Source organism: Crinia signifera, chromosome 6 (assembly GCF_055691185.1).
Source record: "Crinia signifera chromosome 6, ASM5569118v1, whole genome shotgun sequence".
NCBI lineage: Eukaryota > Metazoa > Chordata > Amphibia > Anura > Myobatrachidae > Crinia > Crinia signifera.
The window spans coordinates 254,210,608-254,222,640 of NC_139222.1; the positions used below are offsets into that span (position 1 = coordinate 254,210,608).

At 45.6% G+C, this 12,033-nt stretch overlaps 1 protein-coding gene across 2 annotated transcripts in view; it reads right to left on the minus strand.

The window, feature by feature from the left end:
* LOC146009219 (protein FRA10AC1) overlaps positions 1-12,033 on the minus strand; it is a 64,544-nt gene that overhangs the window by 39,946 nt on the left and 12,565 nt on the right. For both annotated transcript variants that reach the window (XM_083149369.1, XM_083149367.1), the window contains exons 2-5: positions 7,184-7,260; positions 3,899-3,994; positions 3,772-3,817; positions 883-959 (exon numbers count right to left, since the gene is read on the minus strand). In XM_083149369.1, coding sequence (XP_083005495.1) covers positions 883-959; positions 3,772-3,817; positions 3,899-3,994; positions 7,184-7,260 — 296 coding nt within the window. The remainder of the gene's footprint in view (positions 1-882; positions 960-3,771; positions 3,818-3,898; positions 3,995-7,183; positions 7,261-12,033) is intronic.

Below are 12,033 nucleotides of genomic sequence, written 5' to 3' on the forward strand. Positions count from 1 at the left end.
TTGCCCAGAATGTACGGATAACGATGATGGGGAAAACTGCTGGGCTGAAAAGTGATTAGTGCATACACACTGATAGATTTTTACCCTTTTTAGCAATTTTCCCGGGGGTGAATGACTATCCATAGTAGGACGGTATGGAAAGCTGTCTACACCGTCGCTAACATACTGGTAATACAGGCAGATGAGCAACGGTGGCCAGCGATGATGCGGGAGCGTGCATCACCGCTCATCACTGCCCCGTACACACTGGGCGGCTGTTGAGCTGAATGGCAAAGTTGGCCGATGTGTATGGGCCTTTACTGCTGTGTTTTCCTACAGGGTTGGAAGGTCCAGACGAGCATTATTTCGACAATGGCTAGGTCGACATCAAAAGGTTGACATGAGTTTCTTATGGGTTTTTTTTAACCAACATGTGCCGACAGGCGGTATTTCATGCCCTACCATCCACTAGGGCGTGGAGGGAGACTAAAATAGTGTGCCCAATAGTGTCCATGTCGACATTTGGGTCAGAAAACGTGAAAAACTCATGTCGCCATTTTTGACTGTCGACCGATGTCATTTAAAAAAAAGCATAACTCCACCTTAGTAGCTCTATCTTCTTAATCACATACACAGTGTAATAAAGTTTTCAGGAGTAGAGAACTAGCTCTCTGTGCTGGAGGCCTTGGCACATCCATGCAAACTCAATATGACCCTGCTCCATAAGGCTACAGATGATCTATGGATAATTGTTATACGACAGCACCTCCTCCCCTGTGTTCTATACCTGGTGCGGTGTAAGATGAAGAATGGTCAAACCATAGAATGGAAACAAATATCCCGATAGCTGAATGGAACGTATCAGCGACATCTACAACTGCGTAAGGATCTGAATGCACTTACTTGGCCAGCTTGAAGTCTTGCAGTTTCCCCCCATAATACAGAATGTAGTCATTTACGAACTTCTGATGTCTGGCAAACTTAGGCGCTCACAGTTAAAGAAATAAAGAAATAAATGTCAGTCTTGGAAAGTTTCCTTAGTATTGGAAAAGAAAGAAAGAAAGCTCACCAATTCCAAGCAGGGATACAGCTGGGGGTCAGGCTGGGCACATTGGACCTTATTCAGGTACGCTCACAGATTGCCTGCGTTCAAAAGGGGTCCGCTGGTTGCGGCGTGCACATTTCTGTGTGTGCACCCACAGCAAACAGGCACGCACCCAACACAGCGAGCGGGGGGGGGGGCGCCGGGCAGCCCCATTACCATATGGGAACACCCAACGTTTCATGGGCTTCACTCGCCGGGGATGTAGTTACAATCCCGGCGGTCGGGATCCCGGCGTTGAGAATCCCGACCGCCGAAATACCGACACATTCTCCCTCCGTGGGTGTCCACGACACCCCTGGAGGGAGAATAAATTAGTGTGCCGAGCGTAGCGAGGCACCGGGCCCGCTGCGTGGCGAGCGCAGCGAGCCCGCAAGGGGGGGCGATCCACGTCCCCCCCTTGTCGGCATTTCGTCTGTCGGGATTCCGGGGTCGGGATTCTGAACGCCGGGATCCCGACCGCCGGGATTCAATACTGAATCCACTCGCCGTTCTCATGCTAATGAGACCGTGACACGCACTGGGGGCGGGGCACCGGATGTCAGCTGCCCGCCCATTTCCTCCCCAGCGCGCACGCATGTGTAAGGTTACAAATGCATGCACCTTCCAAACCTATAGATCGAAAAATGTGTGAGGTTCCCCTGCAGGCGAGTCGCCCTTGCGAATGGGTGGTGGCAGTAAACCATTCGAAAGGGTGTGAATTTGCATCTGGACCAGAATAACCCCCATTGTATTCTGTGCACAGGCAGAAAGTGGCGCTGTACGTGTTATACCGCATTGCTCATAAATCTCCATCTCTCTATTATAGAGCTAGAAGTGTGCTCGGTAGAGGTTTAGAAGATTGTAATATAATTCATATTCCTCTTAGGATCTGTCATTTGTGTGTAGAAATACATTTTCAGTATAACATTTTAGCTCAGCAGGTGTTATACTAATTGAGGGTCAACGTGCTAAAGTGCTGACATTGACAAAAAGTCGACATGGGGTTTTCAGCTTTTTTGGGTGTTAACGTCCACCTTTTTGGTATTGACGGTCAACATAAACATGGTCTGTGAGCTGATCTATGCCCGGATAAACCACTGATGTTTATTTTTCCGTTGAATCAGTGCAACCGTCATTTGACGTGCCAACATCGGTTTGTTTATTCTGCAGAGAAGTAACAGAAAAACCAAAGCTCGCATGAGATCATCACACTCTGGATTCCATTACCGAGTAACAGGATACGATATGCATAAGGAATGAATCAAACATTTGGACACTTCAGGCAAAACAAAGAAAGTAATGGAACCAAGTGTATAAAGTGGACAGTCCATGTGACTTAGACAAAGTTTATATAGACACTTGCATTATGTAAGCACTTTATTCTTCCTGCGCCCTTTTCCATTTCTATCATTATTCCCACCCAGATGGTCCAATTTGTATTAATCCAAAAATGGGCAACATAAACGAGAGAATATCAGGGCTGAATAGAGGTAGACACAGAAATAGAAATCTTCTCAGAAGCAGCGTGATCCGCACTATCTTGGCTACAGATATAAAGAGGTTGTAAATCAAATGGCAAAACCAGTCAATTTAATGATTGGCGCTTTAAATCTACACCCGTAACCAGTGAGATCCGCTGCTTGGTCATTTGCTGCAGCAGCCCGTAGGCACTTGTATATCTGTGTGCAACCGAGTCTGTATATGTAGCACAATGGAACTCAGTGTGGAAAAATGTTGCAATGTAGCAGTTAGGGGGGTATTCAATCTCCCGCAGCCATCTCCCGACGGGGGAGATGGCTGCGGCGCCCTATTCAATGCGGTCTTCCCAGATAGCATTGAACAGGGAATCTTGACAGGACAAGTCCGACTTCACAAGCAGTCATGCTCGTTCTGCCGAGAGCGGCTGGAAAGTGACGAGCTCCCGGCTGCAGCTCGCCTCTTCCTGACCGCAACTCACAGCCACGCCCCCTTCTCGTCCCGCTACAGGACGTCCCACGGGACATTGAATCCCACCTGAGATTTCTCGGTCGAGCAGACCCAGAACGGGACATGGTCACGGCTGTCAGGCCAGCTCGACCCCACATAGAATACCCCCCTAAATGTATCACATAACAAATTAAATTAATCAGCACAGTCTCCTAGCCACATCACATTGCAATTAAGGGCTTTATTCTAATTCACTCTTTCTGACAAAATCCTTCTTGGATGGAGAAAACCATGTGCACTGCAGGGGGGCAGATGTAAAATGTGCAGAGAGAGTTAGATTTGGCTGAGTTATTTTGTTTCTGTGCAGGGTAAACACTGACTGCTTTATTTTTACACTGCAATATAGATCTCACTTTGAAGTAAAACCCCCACCCAAATCTAATTCTCTCTGCACAAGTAACATCTGCCCCACCTGCAGTGCACATGGTTTTGTCCATCTAAGAAGGATTTTGTCAGAAAGAGTGAACTAGAATAAAGCCCTAAGTCACAGTTTGCGGTAAAAAAACAAGATGCACAAATATAAATGGAACATGGCGCGCTGAGTGGGGGGGGGGGTTAGGCATCTGTTGAGATATTATTCATCCACCAAATACCTTTTCTAATACTTTAACTAGGTCTTTCTACAAGTAACAGCAGTTTATTCTCCTGCCGGAACACTGCCAGTGGAAGGCTATATAGGTATATGATCAGACACTATTATCAGGACTGCGGACAAAGGATACGGCATCCATAGAGATCAGGTGGAATCTGCGGTTCCGGGCTTCCTCCCTTCATGGAAAGAAAACAGAAAACATGTCATGTATGAGCGGCGTGGCAGTGTCCTAACATACAGGTAACAGTACAACGCACCTGTCCCACTCTTCCGCTGCAACCTCGCGGTGCGCCACCTTCCCGTGTCTGTCTTTCTGGAACGGCTTCTTAAGTAACGCTTCATCTTTCTTGCTTCTGAAAAAGACAAACAATCAGCAATGAATGGGTTAATAAATAGAACCGCCAATATAGGAGACAATGAACATCTGCAGCTTCACTTTTAGATGTGTACACGGACACCAGCAGTTGCCTACGGCTGCGCGTGCATGTCAGTGTGTGACGGCGGTGAAATACAGAGCATTAAGGGCCTAATTCAGCATCACTCGGTCCACTGCGTATTCGCGCCGGAGACTGATGATGCGGCTCAGCGCATGTGTATAGGGCCGCAGTACAAATAATTTCAGCAGCCGTCACACAGCGGTGCGTACAGGGAGCTGGAGCATGGGGATGTCCAGCGTTTCCTGGGCGTGCCCACAGATACAGTGGGTGCACCCAGAAAAACGCTGCGCGTCCCCATGTGAACACAGGCGTGCCGAAGCCTGCACTGGGCGGGCGGCTGAGGTCACATGATATTAGTGCCCCGCCCCTGTTGGGGCCAGATAAAAGTCAGGTCAGACTGAGTTATCTGCAAGCCTGGGAAAAATCATTAGATGATTGGCGGGCATCCAAATTTCTGGGCATACCACTATGTAGTAGGTGCGCGCCAGTGGTGTCTCCATTGAAGCACCACTGGTGCACTACTTTTAGGGGTCCCCCCCTCCTCCCGTCTCACACACACACACACACACACACACCCTCATGTTGGTCCCTCCACTCCGGCATACTCAGCGATCGTACGCCGGAGCTCCCCCGCAACCAGCCGCCAATCACCATACTGTTGTGATGTAGGCGGCAGGCTCGGGGGAGTTCAGACACCCGAGTCCTCCCGAGCCGCTGCGAAACATCCCCGAGCCTAGGGCAGCGGTGGCAGGGGAGCAGCGTACCAACGCCGGAGCAAAGGTGAGGTGGGGGGGGGGGGGGGGTTCCTATGATCTGTGGTGGGTTTTGCTGGGGCATGACAAACCAGCCCTGGTAGGTTTGTCCTGCCCAGCAAAAAACACCACTCAAGGGGTTAAATGAAATGGCGTCCTCAGTGTATCATATGCAATGTACAAATCACACAGGCAATGCCATCATGATGCCAGTACCACAAGCCCCCCATCCATGTTTGCATTATATTAGGTTTCTGTGATCAGAGAGCATCTTGGGATTTCCTGAGTGATTAAACAACGCTGTGTAATTGGATAAGTAACCTCTGTGGCTGCAGAGCGACGCGCTGACAGATCTCCAAGGTGCATTAGTGACCACAAACCGGATAATACAATGAAATGAAAGCTGAAGCGACACCACAAAAGCTTTGATTACAGCTCATAAACCATCAATGACTGGTGGTGGGTAAGACGTGCCTGGAACACATTGAGGAGATTACACTCTGCCGCTGTAGTTGGCCAAATTAGCCACAAAGAGCTTAATGCATAGTTTATATGTATACGGGGGGTTGGGGGTTTCCGGCTCAAATGCCGGCCAGTGTGTACAGGGCAGAGATGAGCGCTGATGCGCGCTCCCACATCATCGCTGGACCGGCCGCTCATCTGCAGGTATTACCAGCAGATGGGCGGCGGAGTAGATGGCTTTCCATAGTGTCCCGCTATGGGAAGCCATCCACCCCTAGGAAAATCGCCCAAAAAACGGGCGAAAAATGCTCAGTTTGTATGCACTGAGCTTCTTCATCCCAGAGCTTCTCCCCATCACCTCTCACCATACATGCTGGGCAAAACCCCCCAGTGTGTATGGACCATTACAAGAGAACACAGATACCCATGTTATTGTCAGTAGGCGTATCGCATGCAAATGCTAAACCATGGATGTAAGTCACAGACACAGAAGATGGATCTGTTTCCTAATAATACAATAGTGAGGATTGTGTGTGGGGGGGGGGGGGGGGGGGGAGCACACCTTCCTATATTTGACCAGAACATAAAATACTTTATCCAGGATAATGATTTGGGTATCGATTCTTCAGGAGCATGCACACGGGGAGCTGTTAGCTCTATTTGTAAGTGATCTGACTAGATCACTTAGAAATTAAGCACGGATCGCTCCTTGTGTATGCCCCCCCCCAGCAGGGCCCGCGCATCACTGTCACCCGACTAGATCTTGACTACATGTAGCCAAGATCTAATCAAATCGCCAACCTGTGCTTACCAGAACACTGGTTAGTTCAGATTGCCCATACACACACCGCTACACATGTATGGACGATCTAGCCGCAGGGGAGCACAAGGGCGATATCTCTAGCCTGTATCGCTCAGCATGGAGGCCAGCAGAAATCACCCCGTGTCTACAGGGCTTACCCCTTATCTAGGATGCCCATGTTCCTGTGCTAGCAGCGCTGCTCTACAGCCACAGGTTATCAGCTCTGCAAACCATCTCTTGCTTTACTAAGAGTCCAGACATGGGAACTTAGGGCCTGATTCAGAGGAGTGCATGAAGATAGCCACCACCCAGACAGACATAAAACCCCGTGCAAATCTCCGAGTGAATAGCGATTAGATCACTATTCACCAGCAAATCCATATACAATTCAGTTTCCCAGTCTGTGCAAGTGTAGTAAGTTAGTGTGACCCTACTGGTCATCTGCGACAGATACCAGCTGATCGAGGCCGGCACTGACATCACAGACCCTCCCTTAAAATGCCTGGGCTTTTCCACACTCATTACTCGCTCCCACTTACACTTGCAGGATTTTTGTCGGGCAGCACCCACCATATGGAATGCCCTCCCACGCACACTGAGACTCTCCTCTAGCCTCCAAACTTTCAAGCATTCCCTGAAAACTCACCTCTTCAGGCAAGGTTATCATATTCCAGAACCCCACATAACCTCCAGTAGCATTCATATCTAATTGTATCCCATCAGGACTGTCTTTTAATCTGGTGGGACTGCCATGCTATGGAATTCTATCTTTATGTATCCCTCCTATTATCCCTATAGATCGTAAGCTTGCGAGCAGGGCCCTCCTACCTCCATGTCGGTTTGTATCTACCCAGTTTGTTTAAACACTGTTGTTTCCAATTATAAAGCACAACGGAATATGCTGCTCTTTATAAGAAACTGTAAATAAATAAAGTTGTTATTGGCATCTAAAATATCCATAAACCTAAATACATACATAATTATACATATATTTACTATTGTAAAGCGCAACGGAATCTGCTGCACTATATAAGAAACTGTAAATAAATAATAATAATACATAAACATATCAGTATAAAAAAGCATTACCGTTTATCCTTGGCAGGTTTGTCTGGGTCACCCTCCTCATCACTAAAATCGGAGTCGTACCCTCCATAACCATGGACCTAGTTACAGTATAGGAAACAAAGAAAATAAGATTAGATTCAACACAAACTCTTTTAATCAACAAACCACAAAGAACAATTTGCATGACAAAGACTGGAAACTTCAAAATTAATTGACAATATTCAATTCAACCAATCCTGATCCAACAGGACTCCACATTCAATTTCCAGCACAGAGAATACACTTGTCCCGCATTGCCTTGTGTCAAAATAGTACAAATAAAGGCAGTTGAAAGAAAACCAGTGTGTTGATAATTTAGGCATCTGAATTCCAAACTGTTCATCTTCGCACTTCTCATGAATTTAAAATCATTTAAAATTATGTAGTGAAATTTAAAAGTGGCAGATTTATAATGACTCTTCCTTGGTAGAATTCCCCTCCGCTTCAGTAAAATGTCATTACAGATGGTGTAATGGTTAGCATTACTGCCTCACAGCACTGAGGTCTGGGGTTTAATACCCACCATGGCCCCAACTGTGTGGAGTTTGTATATCCTCTCCGTACTTGTGTGGGTTTCCTCCGGGTCCTCCAGTTTCCTCCCAAAATATACTGGTAGGCTAATTGGCTCCCAAGACATTAACCCTAGAATGTCTCTGTGTGTGCGTGTACATGTGGTAGGGAATATAGATTGTAAGCTCCACTGCGGCAGGGAATGATGTGAATGTTAAAAATATCCTCTGCAAAGCGCTGTGGAATATGTGTGCGCTATATAAGAAACTGGGTACTTATGTAGTATCTGGGCGTCCGATTTAGAAATCGGATCGGATCGCATCGCATTGGTCGTATGGATAGTGGGGAAATGAACAGGACCTTCTTAACATTGAATCCTATGCAAAATCGCATCGAATCGCATCGCATCTGATTGTATGCCTTAAGGTAAGGCATACAATCACAAAATCGGACGCCCAGATACTACAGAAGTACCAGAAACTGTTAATAATAAAAATTTTAAAAAATGAACTGCCGGTTGGCTTCTTTAGAACTACACAGCTAGACCAAATGTGCAGACTTTACTGAGCTGTACATACAGATGTGTCCTCATCCACTATCACCATAGTCATGCCAAACAGTCCTTTTTGTGCGAGCATCTTTTTCGCTGTAATGTGCACCATACACTGGTGCGATTTGCAAGAATAAAGAGGGCCTCTGGTTCCCACTGCGCCTAGGGCTGCTATAAAGCAGTCTATACATAGTGAGAGACGCCCTTTCTCATAAAACAAAAACATCACAGTATAGTAGTTCATAAACAGACATTCAAAAGTTATCATTTCCCATCCAAATAGGGGGAATGGTGAATTATATTCCCCCCTGTTTAGATGGGAGATGATACCTCTTGGAATCATGGAGAGTCTGTTGATGAACTACTACACTGTGATTAGTGTTCATTCTAGCACCCGCCATCTTTGAAAACCCATGCAGTTCCTCTTCCCTGCTTGGGGTGTCCCTGTCTGCTGTGGGGTTTCTATCACAGGTCTGGTTTGCATATCAGCGCTGATATCCATACCAAACTGTGCTAGAAGCACCACAGCAGACAGCAACACCCCAGGCAGGGAAGAGGAACTGCATGGGTTTTCAAAGATGGCGGGTGCTAGAATGAACACTAATGATGATGTTTTTGTTTATACACTTTTTATGTATGAGAGAAAAAACAAAGAACAAACATCACCACTAAGGACACTTCCTTCCAGAGATTGGACATTAACCCCTTCCTGACGCAGCATGTTTTTGCCTTCCTGACAGAGCCCTTTTTTTCAAATCTGACATGTATCACTTAAGTGGGGATAACTTTTTTTTGCTTTTACTTATCCCAGTGATTTTGAGATTGTTTTCTCGTGACACATTGTACTTCAAGTTAGTGGTAAATTTGGGTCGATACAGTCTGTGTTTTTTTGTGAAAAATACCAAAATGTCGTAAAAAAATTGAAAATTTAGCAATTTTCAAAATGTTAAATTTTCTGCTTGTGAGACAAATAATCATACCACTCAAAATAGTTAATAACTAACATAGACCATATGTCTACTTTATGTTTCCATCATTATTTCAACATCCTTTTAATTTTTTTGGACACAAGGAGGCTTAAAATATGAATAGCAAATTCTCAAATTTTCAAGAAAATTTCAAACACTGATTTTTTTAGGGACCAGTTCAGTTCTGATGTGACTTTGAGGGACTTGTATGTGAGACACCCCCATAAATGATGCCATTTCAAAAACTGCACCCCTCACAGTATTCAAAACAGCATTTTGGAAGTTTGTTAACCCTTTAGGTGTTTCACAGGAATTAAAACAAAGTGTAGGTGAAGTTTCAAAATTTCATTTTTTTTGCAGATTTTCAATTTTAATACATTTTTCTAAGGAACACAGTAGATTTTACTAGAGTAATGTGACTAAAAATTGATTCCCCCAATTCTTTTGTTTTCATAAAAATCCTATATGTGGCCCTAGTGTGCACGTTGACCAAACCACAGGCTTCATAATAGAAGGAGCACCTACTTGATTTTGGAGCCTCCTTTTTATGAGATTATTTTTTAGGCACCATGTAGGTTTCTAGGCACCATAAGATGCTAAAAGTTAGGAACCCCCCCACAAGTGACCCCATTTTGCAAACTACACCCCTCAGGGAATTCATCTAGGGGTATAGTGTACATTTCAAACCCCCAGGGGTTTCACCAATTTTGATACAACTGGGCTGTGCAAATGAAAAATTACATTTTTTACACAAAAATGCAGTTCTGGCTCCAAATTTGTCATTTTCACAAGGAATGAAGGAGACAAAGCACCCCAAAATCTGTGCCCCAATTTCTCCCGAGTACGGCAATGCCTCACATGTGACCAAAAAATACCATTTGGGTGCATGGCAGGACTCAGAAGGGAAGGAGTGATTTTTGGATTTTGCAGCTCAGATTCTGGTGGAATGTTGGTGGGTGCTATGTCGCATTAGCAAGACCCCCGAAGCACGAATACAGTGGAACCCCCCCACAAGTGACCCCATTTTGCAAACTACACCCCTCAGGGAATTCATCTAGGGGTATAGTGTACATTTCAAACCCCCAGGGGTTTCACCAATTTTGATACAACTGGGCTGTGCAAATGAAAAATTACATTTTTTACACAAAAATGCAGTTCTGTCTCCAAATTTGTCATTTTCACAAGGAATGAAGGAGACAAAGCACCCCAAAATCTGTGCCCCAATTTCTCCCGAGTACGGCAATGCCTCACATGTGACCAAAAAATACCATTTGGGTGCATGGCAGGACTCAGAAGGGAAGGAGTGATTTTTGGATTTTGCAGCTCAGATTCTGGTGGAATGTTGGTGGGTGCTATGTCGCATTAGCAAGACCCCCGAAGCACCAATACAGTGGAACCCCCCCACAAGTGACCCCATTTTGCAAACTACACCCCTCAGGGAATTCATCTAGGGGTATAGTGTACATTTCAAACCCCCAGGGGTTTCACCAATTTTGATACAACTGGGCTGTGCAAATGAAAAATTAAATTTTTTACACAAAAATGCAGTTCTGGCTCAAAATTTTCAATTTTCACAAGGAATGAAGGAGACAAAGCACCCCAAAATCTGTGCCCCAATTTCTCCCGAGTACGACAATGCCTCATGTGTGACCAAAAAATGGCAGGACTCAGAAGGGAATGAGTGATATTTGGATTTTGCAGCACAGATTCTGGTGGAATGTTGGTGGGTGCTATGTGGCATTAGCAAGACCCCCGAAGCACGGTGAAATGATGAACCTAATAATCCATAGATGTGTGGTATATTTTAAAACACTCCTTTATACATAGGCCGGGTTTGTCGGGGCAAGTTTCACAGTGGAAAATAGTATCCTTTCTTATTCCCTTTTTATAGCAAACTTTGCACCTTTTTTGTGTCCTGCCCTTTCTTGCAGTGGAGGGGATTTCGTTAGGAAAATGCTGCCCTGGTACAATACGGGGGCCAGTACTAGAAGTACTGGGGCCCTCTGCCTGCTGGTTCCCAAATATTAGGCCCTTTATGACTTCCTCTTGAAAGTGCATAAATGTCCCCCTCTGGCTGGTAGAACGGAATAGCACGTAAGCGTTATACAGTGCCATCTGGATGATATACACGGCCAGCTTCTTGTACCAGATTTTTGTTTTCCGCAGGGGACTGTACGGCTTCAGTACCTGATCTGAAAGATCCACTCCGCCCATGTACTTATTGTAATCTAGGATACAATTAGGTTTTGAGGTGTGGGTACTGGTACCTCGTACAGGGATGGAGGTGGTACTGTCTCCATGAATTGTTGTCAGTATAAGGACATCCCTCTTGTCCTTATATTTGACCAACAACATATTTTCGGTGCATATTCCCCTGCTTTCACCCCTTCTCAGTAATTGGGCAACGTGCGTTTTTGGGAGGCCTCTTTGGTTCTTGCGCACAGTACCGCAAGCTGCTGTACCTCTTGAACCAAGGGCCTTAAACAGGGGGATGCTAGTGTAAAAGTTATCCACATAGAGGTGATAACCTTTATCCAGGAAGGGGTGCACTAAATCCCAGACAATTTTTCCACTAACACCTACGAGGGAGGGGGGGGCATTCTGGCGGTTCAATTCTTGAATCCTTCCCTTCATATACCCTAAACCTGTGGGTGTACCCTGAGGTGCTTTCACACAGTTTATACATTTTTATGCCATACCTTGCCCTCTTACTGGGAAGGTACTGGCGGAATTTAACCCTTCCTTTAAAATGTATAAGGGACTCGTCGATACAAATACATTTTTCAGGGATGTATGTACATCTC